Source organism: Salvelinus fontinalis, chromosome 31 (assembly GCF_029448725.1).
Source record: "Salvelinus fontinalis isolate EN_2023a chromosome 31, ASM2944872v1, whole genome shotgun sequence".
Classification (NCBI taxonomy): domain Eukaryota; kingdom Metazoa; phylum Chordata; class Actinopteri; order Salmoniformes; family Salmonidae; genus Salvelinus; species Salvelinus fontinalis.
In genome coordinates this window covers 22,732,770-22,756,245 of record NC_074695.1, presented here as the reverse complement: position 1 = coordinate 22,756,245, position 23,476 = coordinate 22,732,770, and the positions used below count along the sequence as shown (strand labels likewise).

The 23,476-nt window shown below is 43.4% G+C and overlaps 1 protein-coding gene across 10 annotated transcripts in view; it reads left to right on the top strand.

Moving 5' to 3' along the window:
- The window catches only part of LOC129829832 (rap1 GTPase-activating protein 1-like), a 111,143-nt gene that overhangs the window by 40,237 nt on the left and 47,430 nt on the right, over positions 1-23,476 (top strand). For 9 of the 10 annotated variants that reach the window (XM_055891786.1, XM_055891792.1, XM_055891790.1 and 6 more), the window contains one exon: positions 12,532-12,567. In XM_055891786.1, the coding sequence (XP_055747761.1) occupies positions 12,532-12,567 (36 nt within the window). Of the gene's footprint in view, positions 1-12,531; positions 12,568-16,544; positions 17,417-23,476 lie in introns of those variants that run through there. The other variant, XM_055891787.1, reaches the window with a different exon arrangement.

Genomic DNA, 23,476 nt, shown 5'->3' with positions numbered 1-23,476 from the left:
CGAGCAGCAGTGAGGGCTCTTCGATACTGCACGGTACTGTCTTTCCAATTTAGTCGGAAGACTTCCAGTTTGGTGTGGCGCCATTTCCGTTCCAGTTTTCTGGAAGCTTGCTTCAGAGCTCGGGTATTTTCTGTATACCAGGGAGCTAGTTTCTTATGACAAATGTTTTTAGCTTTTATGGGTGCAACTGCATCTAGGGTATTGCGCAAGGTTAAATTGAGTTCCTCAGTTAGGTGGTTAACTGATTTTTGTCCTCTGACGTCCTTGGGTAGGCAGAGGGAGTCTGGAAGGGCATCAAGGAATCTTTGTGTTGTCTGAGAATTTATAGCACGACTTTTGATGCTCCTTGGTTAAGCAGATTATTTGTTGCGATTGCAAACGTAATAAAATGGTGGTCCGATAGTCCAGGATTATGAGGAAAAACATTAAGATCCACAACATTTATTCCATGGGACAAAACTAGGTCCAGAGTATGACTGTGACAGTGAGTAGGTCCAGAGACATGTTGGACAAAACCTACTGAGTCGATGATGGCTCCGAAAGCCATTTGGAGTGGGTCTGTGGACTTTTCCATGTGAATATTAAAATCATCAAAAATTGGAATATTATCTGCTATGACTACAAGGTCTGATAGGAATTCAGGGAACTCAGTGAGGAACGCTGTGTAGGGCCCAGGAGGCCTGTAAACAGTAGCTATAAAAAGTGATTGAGTAGGCTGCATAGATTTCATGACTAGAAGCTCAAAAGATGAAAACGTTATTTTTTTTTGTAAGTTGAAATTTGCTATCGTAAATGTTAGCAACACCTCCGCCTGAACACACACTCATCTCCCCCCATGGCTCAAGACCAGACACACAGACAGAGAGGCTGCATGCGCTCACTATGGATCTCTCCCCTCCTGTTATTTTTGCTACAGTGCATTTGCAAAGGACTGAGGGGATAAAAGACATGGATCCGTTTGTGTAGACTCTGTTCAAGAACAGCAGAGTGGAAGGCTCATTGTTGTGAAAGTGGAGCAGACCAGCAACAAATGGTAGATTTATAGCAAAGCAGTCAGCTGATTTGAGTAGAGGAACTTCCTTCAATGATAGTCCTGGTCAATTGAATGAAAGATGCCTTACTTTTACTGAGGGATACTTTATTGTTGTTTAGAACCAATATTCACCTACAAGCGCACGATGCCACTTTCTCACAAGAGCGTTGTATCCAACCTTGTGTGTGTTTGAGTTTAAAAAAATAATGGAATTCTCGAATCTCTACAGAACACACAAATAGGGATGGGCATTTGAAATTATTTCATTATCATTATATTTTCGAATATCTGGATAGTCGAAATACATGAGTTTTAATTTTGTAATTATTATTTTTTCTACTTCAATTAAGACTTGCTCGGGCGACTCAAGAAAGCCGGTGAGCTGTGCTCTGCTTGTTTCAGATGGAGGTTGGGGGAGGGGCAAGAGACGAGCAGGGGCCGGTGTGTGTGACAGTCTATATGTGTGGCAGAGAGGGAGAGAAAGGAAGTAGACAAACCGACTTGTGCTAGTTAGATCATTTATGCCTGCAACAAGGTGCACCTGTGTAATGATCATGCTGTTTAATCAGCTTCTTGATATGACCTGTCAGATGGATCGATTATCTTGTCAAACGAGGCTATAGGTTACCTGTGCATTTTTCTTATGGGGAGCACTCATAAAAACTGTCATAAAACTGTTGTTTTATTTACATTTCAAATGTAATGGTCTATCCTTGTAGGCTATTTAGCAACGCCACATAGATCATTTGAAGCCTTGTCATTGTTAATAGGCCTGTATTTTTTTCTTCTCAAAATGTAATACTCTCCCAAGTAATCAAATAGAAAAGTCCAAGGGCCTCCTGGGTGGCGCAGTGGTCTAAGGCACTGTATCACAGTGCTAGCTGTGCACCAGAGACTCTGGGTTCGGCCGCGGCAGGGAGGTCCATGGGGCGACGCACAATTGGCCTAGCGTCCTCCGGGTTAGGTAGGATTTGGCCAGTAGGGATATCCTTGTCTCATCGCACACTAGCGACTCCTGTGGTGGGCCGGGCACGGTGCGTGCTGACCAGGTCGCTAGGTGTACGGTGTTTCCTCCGACACATTGGTGCGGCTGGCTTCCGGGTTGGATGCGCGCTGTGTTAAGAAGCAGTACGGCTTTGTTGGGTTGTGTTTCGGAGGATGCATGGCTCTTGACCTTCGTCTCTCCTGAGCCTGTACGGGAGTTGTAGCGTTGAGACAAGACATTAACTACTAACAATTGGATACCATGAAATTGGGGAGAAAAAGGTAGATAAAAAAAAAAGAATAGAAAAAGAAAAGAAATACAAAAGTCTATTCGGATATTCAAATATTTAAATAACCATGCCCATCCCTATACAAAAACAACATGGAGTGGGCATAATTTCTTTGTCATGGTCAAGTTTGCATGACAAAAGATCAGTCAATGAATACATGGCAAGGCGTAGGGCAAAACAAGCAGGATATCTATGCCATACAAGAGGGCTGGAGAGGGTGCCAGTCAATCACTGTTAACAGTATTTATATTCACACTGACATTCACATTGATATTCACAATGGACTGCTACTGTACCCTGCTTTAGAGGAACAGGGAAAAGCATGAGATGAACTTGGATCCATAATAATGACTTGCACAGAACAGGTGGGAAGTGTTGTTTCAGTTGTGTGTACACTGCAGTTGTGTGTATACTGTAATTGATGCCTGTACACAGTGCTCCTGTAATAACAGAATGTATAGATCTCAGCTACTGTAGCTAGTTGGTTAGCCAGCAAAGATAGAACTTTGGACCACGGCCATTTGTCAAGAATTATCATAGAAGCTATGACAGCTGTCATGTTTCTGATCAAGGCTTAATGATGCATGGTTTAAGACATGTGTTACCAAACAAGTGTGCTGACCTTCAGGCTCCTGAGGTTGTGTGTGTGTATGTGTGTGTGTGTGTCTCAGAGGTGACTGGTGTCATCTGTTATAGCCAGGCCAGCAATGGCATAGCCTCGCCCTGTTAGCATGGCCTTGCTCTACTCTGCTCTGCTCTTGTACCAGTGTGTGTTCACAGTCCCAGCCACACAGCCTCACTGTACTCCACTGTACCAGAGCATCAATGTGCACATTCAGCCACTTCACTCTCATTTACTCCATCAATGGGCTCATTCAGCTGCCCATGTTATATAGTACAGAGCCTGCTGGCTCTAGACCTGGGCTCATACAACTATTGGCTAACAACAATAGTGAAATTCAGACATTGAATTGGAGGATGGTACGGAAGCCGTTGTTCAGAGGCTTTTTGTAATTATTTCTTTCCGATCTACAGTACCAGTCAAAAGTTTGGATACACCTACTCATTCCAGGGTTTTACTTTATTTTTACTATTTTCTACATTGTGGAATAATAATGAAGACATCAAAACAATGAAATAACACAAATGGAATCATGTAGTAACCAAAAAAGTTTTAATAAATCTAAATTCTTCAAAGTAGCCACCCTTTGTCTTGAAGACAGCTTTGCAGTGTTGGCATTCTCTCAACCAGCTTCATGAGGTAGTCACCTGGAATGCATTTGAATTAACAGGTGTGCCTTGTTAAAAGTTAATTTGTGCAATTTTTGTCCTTCTTAATGCATTTGAGTCAATCAGTTGTGTTGTGACAAGGTAGGGGTGGTATACAGATATCCCTATTTGGTAAAAGACCAAGTCCATATTATGGCAAGAACAGCTCAAATAAGCAAAGAGAAACGACAGTCCATCATTACTTTAAGACATGAAGGTCAGTCAATCCGGAAAATTTCAAGAACTTTAGTTTCTTCAAGTGCATTTGCAAAAACCTTCAAACGATATGATGAAACTGGCTCTCACAAAGACCGCCACAGGAAAGGTGAACGGATGATCTCCACATGTGTGGTTCCCACTGCGAGGCATGAAGGAGGAGGTGTGATGGTTTGGGAGTGCTTAGCTGGTTACACTGTCACTGTAATTTATTTAGAATTCAAGAAACACTTAACCAGCATGGCTACCACAGCATTCTGCAGTAATATACGCCATCCCATGTGGTTTGCGCTTAGTGGGACTATAATTTGTTTTTCATCAGGACAATGACCCAACACACCTTCAGGCTGTGTAATGGCTATTTGAACAAGAAGGAGAGTGATGGAGTGCTGCATCTGGCCTCCACAATCACCCGACCTCAACCCAATTGAGATGGTTTGGGATGAGTTGGACCGCAGAGTGAAGGAAAAGCAGCCAACAAGTGCTCAGCATATGTGGGAACTCCTTCAAGACTGTTGGAAAAGCATTCCAGGTGAAGCTGGTTGAGAGAATGCCAAGAGTGTGCAACGCTGTAATCAAGAATCAAGACAAAGGGTGGCTACTTTGAAGAATCTAAAATATGTTTTGATTTGTTTAACACTTTTTGGTTACTACATGATTCCATATTTGTTTTTCAGTTTTGATGTCTTCACTATTATTCTACAGTGTAGAAAATAGTAAAAATAAAGAAAAGCCCTTGAATAAGTAGGTGTGTCAAAATATTTGACTGGTACTGTATTTTGAATGATTCCCAGTTAGTTTCTACTTTCATCACAGTTCTTCTAGTCAGCTGAATAGAGGAAGGGTGAAGGATAGAATCAGCTTTATTTAAATGCAGAATAGACATTCAACCACCTCAAGATATTCAGCCACCTTTCATTTCAGTGAACGCTATTTTATACAGAACATAGAGCCTTTGAATTCATGGTTACAAAACCTTTAGAAAGCACATGTCCATGATGCGAATGATGTATGCACAAAAACACAATGTCGTACAGCTAACTGTCAGCTTTAAATAGTTTGCATGGGGAATATAAGAGTCATTATTCAAATTTTATTCTGCATTTAAAATGCAGAGTGGAATTGTGTGTATTAGGCTGTGTCTACACTTGACAGTTAATGCAGTTTTTATATTCTGGTCATGATGTTCTGATCATGGAATTCCGAACACATCATGCGTCTACACTTACATTTAAATGTGTCCACCATGCCCACATAGTGTCCTAATTCCCTTTTTACGCGCTATATCATTTTAAATGCCAGTATGTATTCTGCAAACGGTGGAATAGGCCAAATATGATAATAGCACAACAACCCATGTTCACCCATGACTGTGTGGCCACGCACGCCTCCGACTCAATCAGCACGCCTCCGACGCAATCAGCACGCCTCCGACGCAATCAGCACGCCTCCGACGCAATCAGCACGCCTCCGACGCAATCAGCACGCCTCCGACGCAATCAGCACGCCTCCGACGCAATCAGCACGCCTCCGACGCAATCAGCACGCCTCCGACGCAATCAGCACGCCTCCGACGCAATCAGCACGCCTCCGACGCAATCAGCACGCCTCCGACGCAATCAGCACGCCTCCGACGCAATCAGCACGCCTCCGACGCAATCAGCACGCCTCCGACGCAATCAGCACGCCTCCGACTCAATCAGCACGCCTCCGACTCAATCAGCACTCCTCCGACTCAATCAGCACGCCTCCGACTCAATCAGCACGCCTCCGACTCAATCAGCACGCCTCCGACTCAATCAGCACGCCTCCGACTCAATCAGCACGCCTCCGACTCAATCAGCACGCCTCCGACTCAATCAGCACGCCTCCGACTCAATCAGCACGCCTCCGACTCAATCAGCACGCCTCCGACTCAATCAGCACGCCTCCGACTCAATCAGCACGCCTCCGACTCAATCAGCACGCCTCCGACTCAATCAGCACGCCTCCGACGCAATCAGCACGCCTCCGACGCAATCAGCACGCCTCCGACTCAATCAGCACGCCTCTGACTCAATAAGCACCCCTTCAACTCAATCATCAAGTTTGCAGACGACACAACAGTAGTAGGCCTGATTACCAACATTGACGAGACAGCCTACAGGGAGTGAGGAGGTGAGGGCCCTGGCAGAGTGGGTCCAGGAAAATAACCTCTCCCTCAATGTCAACAAAATGAAGGAGCTGATCGTGGACTTCAGGAAACAGCAGAGGGAACAGGTCCATATCCACACCGATGGGACTGCAGTGGAGAAGGTGGAAAGCTTCAAGTTCCTCGGCGTACACATCAGTGACAATCTGAAATGGTCCACCCACACAGACAGTGTGGTGAAGAAGGAGGCTGAAGAAATTCAGCTTGGCCCCTAAGACACTCAGACATGTTTACAGATGCACAATTGAGAGCATCCTGTCTGGCTGTATCACCGCCTGGTACGGCAACTGCACCACCCACAATCGCAGGGCTCTCCAGAGGGTGGTACGGTCTGCCCTACGCATCACCACGGGCTCACTGCCGGACTTCCAGGACACCTACAGCACCCGATGTCACAAGAAGGCCAAATAGATCATCAAGGACATCAACCCCCCGAGCCATGGCCTGTTCATCCCGCTATCATCCAGAAGGCGAGGTCAGTACAGGTGCATCAAAGCTGGGACCGAGAGACTGAAAAACAGCTTACATCTCAAGGCCATCAGACTGTTAAATAGCCATCACTAGCCGGTTACCACCTGGTTACTCAACCCTGCACCTTAGAGGCTGCTGCCCTATCTACATAGACATGGAATCTCTGGCCACTTTAATAATGGAACACTAGTCACTTTAATAATGTTTACATACTGCTTTACTCATCTCATATGTATATACTGTATTCTATTCTACTGTATTTTAGTCAATGCCACTCCGACATTGCTCGTCCTAATATTTGTCTTTTTCATAAATCCATTCTTTAACTTTTAGAGATGTATATTGTTGTGAATTGATAGATACTACTGCACTGTTGGAGCTATGAACACAAGCATTTCGCTACACCCGCAATAACATCTGCTAAATATGTGTATTTGATTGATTTGATGGCAGTTCTGTAGCTAGCCAACAAGCTAGCAAGGGATTGCAAACAGGTTAGCATAACTGTAGCCCCCCCCCACAAATTTTTTTTTTCTTCTCAACAGCATTTATGAGCCCAGCAAACACGTTCCTCACACACTAGGAACGTATTTCCCCCAACTTTATAATGAGAAGGTGCCTCTCGCTCCCATAACACAGACTTGTGGGCATAGTGCTGATGAATTCGCCCATTGTATGCTCTTTCGGTAGCCTGATTGCGTCCAGACAGGAGAAATCCGCACCCAATGTGTCAGAAGGTGGGCAGCCAGATCTGAACACAATCAGACTGCAATGTGAATTTTGTGCACCTGTCTTTTCAATGCGATCTTTGTATTCTGATAGCAGAAGTCGCATGTAAATGTCAAGTGTAGACACGGCCTTACCCAGTTGCCTGAAGTGAGATCCCATGTCACGGTGGAAGCTATGATCAACCTGGGCTCATAGCATTTCATATTATTCTGTATGTAAATCCGAGACGCTCCGTTTAGTATGTTACGCTTTGTACGGTTACATAAGGCAAATGGTTACTTAAGGTCTGGGTTAGGGGAAGGGTTAGCTAACATGGTAAGTAGTTGCACAGTAGCTAAAAAGTAGTAAGTAATTGAAAAGTTGTATAATTTGCTAAAATGCTAAAGTTGTCCATGATGAGATTCAAACTCGCAACCTTCGGGTTGCTAGACGTTCACATTATACGCCCACCCATCCACCCATCCACGCAAACCAACCACCCTACTTTCGTTTTTGCCTTAACCACATTGTCCCCAAACAATAGAAGCAGTGGCTTTAGTTAGTTCTAGGTTGATAAGTAAAAAGTTATGGATGAGTAGAGCTAGTCCCCTCAGATAAATAAATGTGGACTGCAGATCTGCAGGTGTTGTGAAACAGCTAAGAGGGTGAAATATAAATGAGGCAGCGCACAATTGGCCCAGCATCGTCCGAGTTAAGGGAGGGTTTGACCAGCCTTGTCCCATCGTGCTCGAGCGAATACTTGTGGCGGGCCGTGTGGACGGTGTTTCCTCCGACATATTGGTGCGGCTGGCTTCCGGGTTAAGTGAGCAGTGTGTCAAGAAGCAGTGTAGCTTGGCAGGGTCATGTTTCTGAGGACACAAGTCTCTTGACCTTCGCCTCTCCCGAGCCCATAAGGGAGTTGCAGCGATAGGACAAGACTGTAACTACCAATTGGGGAGAAAAAGGGGTACAAGTAAAAACGTACAATATGTTACGAATTTGCAAACGATGCAATACGTTACGAATTCTAGCTAGGTGGCTAACATTATCTAGCTCGCTAGGGGTTAGGGTTAAGTTTAGGAGTTAGGTTAAGGAGTTAGGGTTCTGATTAGGGGAAGGGTTAGCTTAAAAGGTTACAGTTTGGCCCTGGCCTGGTACTGGGATTCCACTTTGTGCTGATTGCACTGATACTGAGTCAGATAAAGGTCAGGTTTCATTGTTGTGGAAACATTTACTTTTGGATATTATCATTAGCAACATAATGACTAGTCTTATACAATGTCTGACATTAGACTATTATAGGACTTTTTGCCTTCACAAATGCTTAGTTTCTCCTCCATTATTGCTTGTTATTCCTTTTGTATTGACTTACCCCTCACCCAGTCAATCAAACTAGGGCAATTATCATGTCAAGTACAGAAGGCTACACCTCCTACAGCATGAAAAACAAACACCCATACTGGACTGTACATACACTATGTACACAAACACTCACACCCCCTTCACACACCCCACAATTCAATGGCAGATTTTTAAACTCTGTATGTCCTGCCCCTATCATGTTCTTGTCCTGATCCAGTTTAATATTTTATCTGACAACATGTCTTCTTCAGTATGTACAATGATAGTTGACAAGTATGTCCACATTGCCAAACAAATATGTAAATGTACACGTAGTGTGTACTGTAGCTTACTGTGTACTGTAGCTTAGTGTAGCTTAGTGTGTAATGTAGCTTAGTGTGTACTGTAGCTTAGTGTGTAATGTAGCTTAGTGTGTAATGTAGCTTAGTGTGTAATGTAGCTTAGTGTGTAATGTAGCTTAGTGTGTAATGTAGCTTAGTGTGTACTGTAGCTTAGTGTGTACTGTAGCTTAGTGTGTACTGTAGCTTAGTGTAGCTTAGTGTGTACTGTAGCTTAGTGTGTAATGTAGCTTAGTATGTAATGTAGCTTAGTATGTAATGTAGCTTAGTGTGTACTGTAGCTTAGTGTGTACTGTAGCTTAGTGTGTACTGTAGCTTAGTGTGTACTGTAGCTTAGTGTGTACTGTAGCTTTGTGTGTACTGTAGCTTTGTGTGTACTGTAGCTTTGTGTGTACTGTAGCTTTGTGTGTACTGTAGCTTAGTGTGTACTGTAGCTTAGTGTGTACTGTAGCTTAGTGTGTACTGTAGCTTAGTGTGTACTGCAGCTTAGTGTAGCTTAGTGTGTACTGTAGCTTACTGTGATCTGTAGCTTACTGTGAACTGTAGCTTAGTGTGTACTGTAGCTTAGTGTTCAGTGATGCCACAATCTTGTTTTGAAGTGATACAAAGCTTCTTTTTGCACTAGCATGCAACCCGTGTTCGGTCTCAATGTGGGTGTCAAATCACATTATTATGTTGACCAACCCCTTCCATAGTCGAGAACAGAACAGGATAGAACATATTCCCAGCAGGTATTTTAGGTTGGAGCCACTGGCCAAGAATTTAGCCGATTTCATTTTATGGGAATTCCAGGCAACCTGAGAAGTGGGTCTCACCCAAATGTGAAGATTAGAAAATATTATGCTTGTGATGCTAAGAAAGCCTGCACTACCCTTCTTACAATAAGATCCAGATTAAGTTAATGCAGACTCCTCCCAAGAAATGTAATAATATTATTGTTTCTGACGAAGGAGTTGTATGTATTTTCTATACTGTACAATGTTTTTATCTACAGTATGTGTGTCAGGCATACAGCACCCTCAGGACTATTGTAACAGCCTGACAATAGTCCTTTAAGAATGAGGAGGACAGTGATTTGTGAAAGTACAATTAACATTCATTACCCCTCTGAATCATTGTTTCCCCTCAGTGAGGATCTATTTTCTGAGAAGGAGGAAGTTGCTTTAAGAGTTTTCTTGGTTCTGTAAAGGAACCACATGGGGCTTTCCTTCAAAATTAACACAATATCAGTGAAAAAGTACTGCTGTAAACTATTCCATGACGTTATTTCTATCAACCATGTCTACTAAAGTACTTAGGCGGGTTTCGCTGAAAGATTCATCCTATACATAGACAAGGTTGAAGGTTTAAGTTGAAAGTGGCTGAGAATGATAGTGATTGACTTGTTTGTTTTTGCTTACTTGCTGTTTGTATAACAAGCTATTCTAACTCAAATTACAAATATGCCTATCTTGTGATGCAGAGAGAGGTCACCCATCAGTTGTTTTCAAACCAGCTCTATTTCCAGTAACAGCACTGGGGTTCCTGGGATGTAAGTTGGGTTGTGATGCCATTGAAAATGTAGACCAATCCTGGTGAGAAATAGACAGAGGTCCCTGGAAAGATGAGTAAGAGGCCTGGATTCCTGCAGCTCCACTAGGAGACTGGGGTGGACCCTGTCAGAGGCCTATCTGTGGTCAGGGGGTTTCAGGGCCTCTGGTGAACTGGGTGTTGAGCTAGAGTGTGTCCCAAAATAGCACCCTATTCCCTACATAGTGCACTACGTTTGACTAGAGCCTTGGACATCTGATCATGTACTGTCAGCCTAGCAGGGGGTAAACTTTAATGTGCGATCAGATGCACAGGAGAGGAGACATCTGCAGAAGGTTTTTTAGACATCCCACTAACCTAGTTCCCAACAATCATTAAAGGTCATCAACCCCTTAGTTATATTGACCGCTGGGCCTCTTCACTGGTCTTAGAGCATACTGTAGGAGTTCAAAAGCAAGACTAAGGCCAAATTCCCCCAAATATTTCATGTCAGAAATTGGTTTGTGTACCAAGACACATAGTACCATCTACTGGCATAAACTGAGAATAGCAGGCTGGGAGTTTCTTTCATTCACATCCACGGTGGATCATTTGATCATAAGAATAGAGCCATTTGAACCCATCTGGTCTCAGAAAGTCACCTGAAGCATAAGAAGTCTTTAGGAAGTCCTGATATTTTTATCTCCATCTCTTCATTGAAAGACTCAATCATGGACACTCTTACTGACAGTTATGGCTGCTTCGCATGCTGTATTGTTGTCTCTATCTTCTTGCCCTTTGTGCTGTTGTCTGTGCCCAATAATGTTTGTACCATGTTTGTGCTGCTACCGTGTTGTGCTGCTTCCATAATGTGTTGTCATGTGTTGCTGCCATGCAATGTTGTTGTCTTAGGTCTTTATGTAGTGTTGTGGTGTGTTTTGCCCTATATATATATATATTATTATTTTTTAAATCCCAGCACCAGTCCCCACAGGAGGCCTTTTGGTAGGCCGTCATTGTAAATAAGATGTTGTTCTTAACTGACTTGCCTAGTTAAATACAATAAAATCCTTTCTTACATACATACATACATACATGCATACATGCATACATACCTTGTCCGAAAGACAGGTGCGCCGCGCAATCAATATGGATCAAGTTGAGTTTGTGGTCAGGAAATGCAGGACTGGCACCGACCCATACAAGTGCCACTTTAGCAGGTGGCCTGAGATATTTAGAGAAACTGCTACTCCCCAACCCATTTTCTGTACTATAGTGTTTACGTACTGCCCTAGAAATAGAATGAATAGAAAGGGCCTCTCCATTCAAGTCAATGATGGCATAATGGGTGGACATGTTAGCCATTTTGAGTGCACCCATGCCTAGGTTGAAGATGACAAAGGTTAAGACAACGGGATTCTAAATATCCCATAACTCTTTGCAACAATGGGACCAGCTGTGGTAGCTAGCAACGGCACTGGTAGCTAGCAACGGTGCTGGTCCCAGATTTGTGATGACATTGTCTTAACCTATATAGGAAGTTAAATCAGGAAGTGTACCCTTATCTGTGCTGTGATGTATTGAGCCAGCTCAACTGACATTACAAAAAATATATTCCATTGCATGAGCCTCGTCAGTTGGCATCATTTGAATGAACATTCTACATTACCATTGAAATGATTGCATCACAATACCAGGCAGCCATTGTGAGAGTACCCATTAGTTTACATTTCACATTACCAGGGTTAGAGCTTCCAAGTCCATTCTATTCATTCTATTTCTATGTGTACTGCACTGTCTCTCTTTGTTAGAAAGCAAACAAACATGAAATATTCATGTTGTTGACAGTGCTCCCGTCTCTTGGGTTACCGCCTGTATTACAATGGTTGATTATAGTAGATTGAGACGGCTGGATTGTGAGAAGTATTGTTAAAAAGGCCAGCTCCTTTAGACAGCTGTTCTAGCACTGGTCCTTCGAGCCAGATCATTTCTAGAATAGCTGTATGAAGCTGGCTTTTTAACGAGCACAATACCTTAAACACAAATCTATTGTTTTTGTAGTGTAATTTGGCCAAATCCAGCAATTCCACAGAACAACAGTAAATGGATAATAAGGGACAGCAGCCAGACTAACTCTCACCTCTGTTTCGTTCTTTTCAGAGTGGACAAGACCTTCTCCAGGGCCAGAAGCATATGGTGAGTTGCTCATCTTCTGATTCTGTGTCATGTAGAATCAGCTACAATACGTTCTAATCGAATGTACAGTGCATTCAGAAACTATTCAGACCCCTTCCCTTATTCCACATTTTGTTACGTTACAGCCTTATTCTAAAATGGATTCAATTAATTGTATTCCTCATCAATCTACACACAATACCCCATAATGACAAAATTAAAATACGTTTAAAAAAAATACAGTAATACCGTATTTATATAACCATTCACATCCTTTGCTATGAGACTCGAAATTCATGAGCTATGAGGCTCAGATCCATCCTGTTTCCATTGATCATCCTGGAGATGTTTCTACAACTTGATTGGAGTCCACCTGTAGTAAATTAAATTGATTGGACATGATTTGGAAAGGCTCACACCTGTCTACAGTGCCTTGCAAAAGTATTCATCCCCCTCTGCGTTTTTCCTATTTGGTTGCATTACAACCTGTAATTTAAATTGATTTTTATTTGGATTTCATGTAATGGACATATGCAAAATAGTCGAAATTGGTGAAGTGAAATGAAAAAAATTACTTGTTTAAATGATTATTATAATTTTTTTAAACAAAGTGGTGCATGCATATGTATTCACCCCCTTTGTTATGAAGCCCCTAAATAAGAGCTGGTGCAACCAATTACCTTCAGAAATCACATAATTAGTTAAACAAAGTCCAGCTGTGTGCAATCTAAGTTTCACATGATCTGTCACATTATCTCAGTATATATGCAGCTGTTCTGAAAGGCCCCAGAATCTGCAACACCACTAAGCAAGGTGCACCACCAAGCAAGCAGCACCATGAAGACCAAGGAGCTTTCCAAACAGGTCAGGGACAAAGTTGTGGAGAAGTACAGATCAGGGTTGGGTTATAAATAAATATCAGAATCTTTGAACATCCCACGGAGCACCATTATATCCATTATTTTAAAAAGGGAAAGAATATGGCACTACAACAAACCTGCCAAGAGAGGGCCGCCCACCAAAACTCACGGACCAGGCAAGGAAGGCATTAATCAGAGAGGCAATAAAGAGACCAAAGATACCCCTGAAGGAGCTGCAAAGCTCCACAGCGGAGATTGGAGTATCTGTCCATAGGACCACTTTAAGCCGTACTCTCCACAGAGCTGGGCTTTATGGAGGAGTAGCCAGAAAAGCCATTGCTTTTGGTGTTCGCCAAAAGGCATGTGGGAGACTCTCCAAACCTATGGAAGAAGGTTTGGAGGGAGACAGGACGGACAGCTGACCTGCACAGGATTGGTACGTCCGAACATCACACCTGCGGGACAGGTACAGGATGGCAACAACAACTGTCCGAGTTAAACCAGGAACGCACAATCCCTTCATCAGTGCTCAGACTGTCCTCAGTAGGCGGAGAGAGGCTGGACTGAGGGCTTGTAGGCCTGTTGTAAGGCAGGTCCTCACCAGACATCACCGGCAACATCGCCGCCTATGGGCACAAACCCACTGTTGCTGGACCAGACAGGACTGGCAAAAAGTGCTCTTCACTGACAAGTCGCGGTTTTGTTTCACCAGGAGTGATGGTCGGATTTGTGTTTATCGTTGAAGGAATGAGCGTTACACCATTACACTGAGGCCTGTACACTGGAGCGGGATTGATTTGGAGGTGGAGGGTCCGTCATGGTCTGGGGCGGTGTGTCACAGCATCATCGGACTGAGCTTGTTGTCATTGCAGGCAATCTCAACGCTGTGCATTACAGGGAAGACATCCTCCTCCCTCATGTGGTACCCTTCCTGCAGCCTCATCCTGACATGACCCTCCAGGATGACAATGCCACCAGCCATACTGCTCGTTCTGTGCGTGATTTCCTGCAAGACAGGAATGTCAGTGTTCTGTGGAACTTGTTCAGTTTATGTCTGTTGTTGAATCTTGTTATGTTCACACAAATATTTACAAATAAACGCAGTTGACAGTGAGAGGACGTTTCTTTTTTTGCTGAGTTTACATATTACCTCAACTAAACGGTGCCCCCACACATTGACTCTGTACCGGTACCCCCCTGTATATAGTCTCGCTATTGTCATTTTATTGCTGCTCTTTAATTACTTGTTACTATTATTTCTTAATCTTATCCGTATTTTTTAAAATTGCATTATTGGTTGGGGGCTTGTAAGTAAGCATTTCACTGTAAGGTCTGCACTGTTGTATTCGGCACATGTGACTAATAACATTTGATTTGATTTGAAGAATGGGAGAAAGTGCCAAGCTTTTAGCGTCTTACCCAAGAAGACTGAAGGTTATAATCGCTGCCAAAGGTGCTTCAACAAAGTAATGAGTCAAGGGTCTGAATACTTATGTAAATGTCAATTTCATTTTTATTATTATTTTTTTTACATTTGCCAACATTTCTAAAAACCTGTTTTTTGTTTTGTCGTTATAGTGTATTGTGTGTAGATTGATGATGGGGGGGGACAATTTAATCAATTTTAGAATAAGGCTGTAATATAACAAAATGTGGAAAAAATCAAGGGGTCTGGAATACTTTCCGAGTACACTGTATGCCATTTAGCAGACGCATGTATACATGCATGCGACTTACAGGCATGCATGTATACATTTGTACGTATGGGTGGTTCCAGGAATCAAACCCACTATCCTGGCATTGCAAGTGCTATGCTCTACCAACTGAGCTACAGAGGACCACATTGTCCATAAGTTGCAGTATATTTATAGTGATACATTATATATACAAAAGTATATGGACACCCCTTCAAATGAGTGGATTAGGCTATTTTAGCCACACCCACTGCTGACAGGTATATAAAATGGAGCACACAGGCATGTAATCATCATAGACAAACATTAGCAGTAAAATTGCCTGTCCTCAGTTGCAACACTCATGACCGAGTTCCGAAATGCCTCTGGAAGCAACATCAGCACAGTTCGTCGGAAGCTTCATGAAATGGGTTTCCATAGCCAAGCAGCCGCACACAAGCTTAAGATCACCATGCGCAATGCCAAGCGTCGGCTGGAGTGGTGTAAAGCTCGCCGCCATTGGACTCTCGTGCAGTGGAGACGCGTTCTCTGGAGTGATGAATCACGCATCATCATCTGGGAGTCCGATGGATTTATCTGGGTTTGGCGGATGCCAGGAGAACACTACCTGCCCCAATTATATAGTGCCAACTGTAAAGTTTGGTGGAGGAGGAATAATGGTCTGGGGCTGTTTTTCGTGGTTCGAGCTAGGCCCCTTAGTTCCAATGAAGGGAAATATTAACGCTACATCATATGACATTCTAGACGATTCTGTGCTTCCAACTTTGTGGCAACAGTTTAGGGAAGGCCCTGACAATGCTCCCTTGCATAAAGCGTGGTCCATAAAGAAATGGTTTCTCGAGATCGGTGTGGAAGAACTTAACTGGCCTGCACAGAGCCCTGACCTCAACCCCATCGAACATCTTTGGGATGAATTGGAATGCCGACTGCGAGCCAGGCCTAACCGCCCAATCTCACTCATGCTCTTGTGCTAAATGGAAGCAAGTCCCTGCAGCAATATTCTAACATCTAGTGGAAAGCCTTCCCAGTAGACAGGAGGCTGTTATAGCAGCAAAGGGGGGACCAACTCCTAATTAATGCCCATGATTTTGCAATGAGATGTTCGACGAGCAGGTGTCCACATACTTTTGGTCAAGTAGTGTACATACAAGTGAATGAAAAGTAAGGCGTTTGGCTCTCTATAGGGCATTCAGTTTGTGAGACACTAGTGAGACACTAGTAATATGACACGAATTTGAACAGTATCACTTAAGAGGCAACAGAGTAAGCGAGATAAATGAGCCACTGAGAGAGACGACGAACATGGGACACTGTCCCGCCCAATCGCTCTCCCTGCCTGCAGTCCCCCTCCCAGGTCCCGTTGCCACAGTAACTGCAGGCAGGCACTGCCTAACTGTTCTGCAGTGTTGGCAGGATAGGGTGGTGCTGATGCGCAGGCAAGGTGAGGCTGAGGCTCTGTTCTGATGCGGAGTGGACCTGGCACCGGCACTGCAGACACACAGACAGGAGCAGATGGAGCACACCTCTCCCTGGCTGTCCTGAAGGTTGAAAGGCAGCACTGGATGTCCTGGATGTCAGCCCGACCTCCAACCCTCTCTCTCTAGGTGACCGCACCAGGATAGTGCCTCTCTGCCTTGTCCCTGTGAGAGTACGCCCTCAGGACCCTCCATTCTCTGCCTTGTTGAGCCAGGCCTGCATTACTCAACACTACCTGGAACACAGGAGGAAAGGGGAGTGGGACCGGTACTTCCTGACACTGCAGAGCACGTAATGCAAGGATGGAGTCAGACAATTCGGGAATACAGTGTTATTTTTAGTTTCTGTTGTAATACATATAGCTGAATGTAATTTGGTGGTCAATAGTAGCCTTGCGTTGGTCTGCACAACCTCTTTCTTTGGGCTGAAAAAATCCTTGGTAGACCAGATCAACCCTTGGAACAAAAAGCATGGCCAACTGGGCGGAGCATAGTTGAAAGTTGAATGACACAGGCTGTACCTGGTATCAGCTATCCTCAAAGTCCTTTCTCAACGTCTCTCCAATGTGGGAAAAAAATGAATTGCTAACAAAGCCAAGGGGATCGTCTGGCTGCATTTACATTTCAGGCTTGGACAGAGGGCTTCCAGAAAGTTCTGTTTGTTTTGTAGGCCCACATAGAGGTCTTGTTGCAGGAAACCAGCCTGCTGAAACATCACACAGTACAAGGTATTATAGAGAAGCCTAGTGCTTCTCTATTACCCTCTAACAAGGACAATAAAAGCACAAGACACCAACATGCCTTGCTCACCTTTCCGAATTGGAAGGCCCAAAAAATTCTGGTGAGTTTACCTTTCGTTTGTGCGATAGAAAGAAATTCTTCCATTGTTTTTGCATGTAGAAATAGCAAGGGCATTTGCTGTGCATAATCCCATATTGATAAGGGTATTTGTTGACCCACTTCACTTGGGATAAGCCTGAAGGTGCCAGATTTAGAATTTACCAAGTGCAGATAACCTTGTGTTCAGACCTTTGATTGGCCCATTGGCAAACCATGTCAGCAAATTGGAATTTGATTAGAAGCAGATGCTGCTAAAATACTAGTGTGATTTTCTCTACTTCTTCATAATGGTGCCAGTTTTTATTTCTCAGGTAGACGGCTTACTTCCTCCAACAGATATTTGGGATAAATGGCACTTTTGTTGATTTGCAATATCCTCTGTGACCAGTCTGTTTCTCCCTGTCGGTCTTCTCTTTGAGTTATTTAGGTTAGTGCCTGTACCTACCTGAGACATTAGCATTAATACTGAGCTGTGCAGTAAAGACAGTTTGAGAGTGATTAGCTCCCCTCATGCTGTATGGGCTCATTAGCATTGACTGTGGAGCCAGGATTCCGTTTCTCTGTGTTTGCTCAATGTCATGTACTACATAGGACGGCTCAAGGCTTACAAGGGCTCAGGTCAATCTATATCACTATGAAGTGCAACCAAAATGTTTAGATCTGTGATGGACAAAGTGAGGTTGGTTTCACTTAGCTGTGTCTATGTTCTTCCTATATCCCTCTGCAATGTGAAAGAGTATGTAGAGTAGAGTGATTGCAAACACCCTGAAGGGAAAGTGAAGTTAGATAAAGGACAGAGCCAGTCTGTGAACGATCTACTGTACATGCTTTCATCTCCCTTTATCATTCCTGCTGCTACTGATGGATTTGAATAATCCTCTGGGAAACATGTGAATAACTCACAAGATATTATCATGGTCATCCACATTTTTAATTGTTGTCAGACAAGGTCTTAGAATGAGGACTTGTGTCACAGAAACAGCTGGACCCCCTTTAACCTGTGGCCGTCTCTCCAAAAGCCCCTGAAAGGGATAGCAGTAATTGGTTGGAATCCCATGTTGGTTGGTAAGCTGACAGGGGAGAAAGATAGAAGATAGAGGATGAAGGGAGAAAGATAGAGGAGGATGAAGGGAGGAAGATGGATAATGAAGGGAGGAAGATGGATAATGAAGGGAGGAAGATGGTTAATGAAGGGAGGAAGATGGATAATGAAGGGAGGAAGATGGATAATGAAGGGAGGAAGAAAGATAGAGAATGAAGGGAGGGAGGAAGATAGAGAATGAAGGGAGGGAGGAAGATAGAGAATGAAGGGAGGGAGGAAGATAGAGAATGAAGGGAGGGAGGAAGCTAGAGAATGAATGGAGGGAGGAAGCTAGAGAATGAAGGGAGGGAGGAAGCTAGAGAATGAAGGGAGGGAGGAAGATAGAGAATGAAGGGAGGGAGGAAGATGGAGGATGAAGGGAAGAAGATGGAGGAGGATGAAGGGAGGAAGACGGAGGATGAAGGGAGGAAAATAGGGGATGAAGGGAGGAAGATAGGGGAGGAGGGAGTAAGATGGAGGGAGGATGAAGGGAGGAAGATGGAAGATGGAGGATGAAGGGAGGAAGATAAGGATGAATATGAAGGGATGAAGGGAGGAAGATGGAGTGGAGAGTGGAGTGCCTGAGGTGTTGTGTAAGAAGCTTCTCCCCCTACCTCCCTCACCCTCCCTCCTATACTACACTCCTCTCCTCCGTCCATGGAGCAAGGGGATTAATGTGCCAGCCAGCCTGACATTGTGTAACTTCATCTCCACGGTGACTCCATCCATTAGACTAACTCCTCATGTGCTGGACCCTGAGCCTCAACCAGGGCCATCCATGCCTCAGCTCCCCCCAGAGAGACCTCACACAGGCAGGCTACTCCTGCAGATACACTCACTATCAATACAGGCCGCAGGGCCCAAGGTTTACACAACCACAACCTCTCTCTCAAGGAAGGATACTGATTCTTGGAATCGGTTTTACAGGGGAACAAAAAATGTCATGCCCGTTGTCAAATTATCTGTTTCAATGTATGTCTAAATGAGCAGAAACTGCTAAACTGCTAATTTGTTGAGGCATATTTCACAATATTACACTTCAGGCACGGTGGTTTAGAAAAGGGTGTTGTATGGGTGGTGTATGCTGTGACTTTGCCTGTGGTTGTATGCCCTCTAGTGGCCAAGGGTACCCTGTCCAATGGATTCAGCCTCTAGCTTGAAAGTATAAAAGATTTTATATTCAGGAAATTGATTTAGTCATTCTGTTCTGTGAACACCCATTGCTGAACCCTCCCTCTGTTTAGGGTAAACTGAGGTTAGAGATGTCATTGTGCACGCTCCTCTATTTGTGTACTCTCCAGGACCAATGAAGAGGTCCAGCAGTCACTGAGTATGTAACCCAGGCTTACAGATGTAGGAACTTAATTTGATCACCCTCTTGCAGGAGAACTTTCCTACAGTGCAAGACTTTTAAAACGTGTTGTATTTGAGGTTTAAAAAGGCTTCCACTTTTTCAATTTTGGCCTTTTCCCTTACGAAAAAATGTATTAACCACTACAAATATTTCCATGAATTATAATCCACATAATAATTCACTTTCTCCTGTTGTGGCTAACTGGTTCAAATTAAGATGTTACCTTGCATGTGCACACTCCTCTGTGCATGTAGCTAGCTGAGTTCTCTGGCTGGCAGAAAGAGGGGGACAGGGGGGAGAACACTGTCATACCCAATCAGCCAAGACCTTCTATCTGTCTCCTTCAGCCCGCTGTCTGTCCTGTCTGACTAAATATAGCAAGAGAGAAACAAGCTAACCCCCTGGTTCTAACTTCTCACAGACACACCAGTCCAAATACAGTCAATCAAATTGATTTATAAAGCCATTTTTACATCAGCAGATGTCACAAAGTGCTATACAGAAACCCAGCCTAAAACCCCAAAGAGCAAGCAATGCAGATGTAGAAGCACGGTGGCTAAGAAAAACTCCCTAGAAAGGAAAGGACCTAGTAAGAAACCTAGAGAGGAACCAGGCTATGAGGGGTGACCAGTCCTCTTCTGGTTGTGCCGGTGGAGATTATAAGAGTACATGGTCATTAAGGCCAGATTGTTCTTCAATATGTTAAAAAGTTCATAGATGACCAGCAGGGTCAAATAATAATCCCAGTGGTTATAGAGGGTGCAACAGTTAAACACCTCGAGTAAATAAATGTCAGTTGGATTTTCTTAAACGAACATTCAGATTTCAAGTAAGACACCAGGTGTGGTAATCTTGACAGAAAACTTTGTTCTTTTCTCATTTGACATCGAGTTTGAATTTGTCACATTAGAAGAAGTAATTTGGTAGCCTTTTGGGCAGTTTAGTCTTAATTTCCCCTTAAAGCGACAATCAACAGTTGAAACAATAACAAAGGTATTCCTGCCTCTGTTTCAGTAAAAAGCTACGGGATGGGGCTGGAGAAATTATAGTTTTAACCATGTATTGAATTGTGAGGCTATATAGTGTTTGTTTAAATGTTCTTTATTTGGAGTAAAACAAATGTATATTTGGGGTTATGATGGGGTACGACAGTTGAACTAAGCTCATGAAGCATTTCTATGTTATATTCTTCAAGAATCAATGGGTGCATATCATTAATTTATATGTCAAAAATGTATGTAACAACTGCAGATTGCCCCTTTAATATTATTGTCCTGTGTGTTAACATCTTTGAACATGTACACACTTCCTATATGATATTTTTATTTAAACCATTGAGACCTGGGTCTCTTTCACAAGGGAGCCCTGCACATACAATTCGTAGACAAATCAAATGTAAATTCGATTATTACGCTAAAATACAGTACAACAAGCAATCAAGAGAAACACATTCCTCAGCAAATAGTTCTCCAATCAATATTTGTAATTGCCCAAGCGGCATCAGAGCATCCAATTGCAGTGTATTTTGCAGTTGGTTCCAACAATGAGGAGATTTAAAACTGAAGGCGGATTTACCTAATTCGGTGGAGACCCAAGGAACTTCAAGAGTTAACCAACCCTGTGAGCAGGTCTGGTATCTCATGTTTTTTTTATACTTGAACAACGAAGTTAGATAAGTTGGCCTTCCACATTAAGGTCCTTTAAGGACATCTGTGATGTGTGGATTGTTAAACAGCATACAATAGGATGTCCTTTGTGGGAAGGCTAGATACAGGAGAATTTGTATTTTAAGCCAACAGAGGCCAGACACTGAGCTGAGGTTAGATGATTCCAGTACATTTTACACTCTAGTTCCTGTTTAGAGGAGCTTTAAAGACATGCTCCAGTACTTTGGCAACTAAGAAAGTATTTTTTAAACCTCCCACTTTGGGAGTGTGTAGTTCATACATGCATAATCTATAAGCAGAATTACTGCCATACATTGCAGGGCGGGCCCAACAGCTCAGTGGACACAGCAGAGAGCGCAAGACAGAGAACAATGACTTGATGCACATATCTGTGTAACAGTTTAGCTTCCGTCCCTCTCCTCGCCCCAACCTGGGCTCGAATCAGGGACCCTCTGCACACATCGACAACAGCCACCCTCGAAGCATCGTTACCCATCACGCCTCAAAAGCCACAGCCCTTGCAGAGCAAGGGGAACAACTACTTCAAGGTCTCAGAGCGAGTGACGTCACCGATTGAAACGATATTAGCGCACACCCCGCAAACTAGCTAGCCATTTCACATCGGTTACATCTGCACATATGTGAAGTAGTACACAATTTTCTGAGATCACTTTCTCGTGAGTGCTACTTTCAGAACTACTGGCTAAAAAGTATTCCAAAGTACTGGAGAATCTCTTTAAGTATCTACATGGGGGTGTAATCCATTTTCCTGCACTATGCTGCAGAGATTTTCTCTTCCTATTTTGTTATTGTTATCTGATTGACTGACTGACAGACAGCACTCAGTGATAACGAGGGCGGATCCAAGTTTTCTAGCAGAATAATACATCACAACAGAGAGATACAAGTGACTGTTTTTGTTTCCCACTATTGTTTAAAAGACATCATGGTGATCTCCCTAGGGTGTTATTTTCCAGGAATATCTGGGCAGGCAGGGAGGGAGGGAGGCAGCTGCAGTGAAAGCATTGGGGATTGGGAATCTAAAGCTGCAAGAGAGAGGACATGGTTTATTGAGAATCACCTGCTATTTTTAATGCATACTAATGATACAGGCAACTGTCAGCGGGAGGCAAAGGTAAATAAGGTGCATGTTAGGATGCTGGTCTCACACAACACTTTGCTCACAAATGGAATACTTTACTTAGTCATTCAACATATCGAAAGAGCTAACATTTTGAAAGAGCAAAAGTTTGTATTTTGTCTTCCAACAGATTGTCATTGTTGCATGACTTACAGTGGCCCCATTTGTATATATTGGAAAGCACAAGAGTCATGCTTCAAGCTTTCCCAGACTGTGCTATGTTTGCCATGGCAGCCAAACACTTTAACTCTTGATAAGGATTAAGGAACAACTAAGAGAACTGTTTCCTTATCGTTAAATGACAGGCCAAATGGACCTTCCCAAATGGCTTTTGTTGAGGAACCAATTAAGAATGACTCTCTGTCAGACTAATCTGCCTTTTGACTGCGGTCCAATATTAGCAAGATCTGCTGTCTCTTAAGGCTAGAAGTCGTCTTCATTTGGAAGGGGAGATTATGGTCTTAAAACGCATTATGCTGCCAGAGGAGAATGTTGAGAATGATGCACTTTTAGTAGGATATGCAATTCATCATATCTGCCTAGAGGTGACCTGTGTGTCACATTGCTCTGAGCGGATGGGATAGGACATAGTATGCTAGCGCGTGTGATGCCTGTGACACATGATGCCTGGCTCCGTGCAGAAAAAGCACACGGAGTGACGAATACTATTGCACCCATGATGAGTACTTGAATTGTAATGTTTGCAATAAAAGAAACTCATAAATGTGCGTGCGCATCATCTTTTGAAACACACACACACACACACACACACACACACACACAGACAGACAGAGGAGACAGTGATGCATCATCTCAGC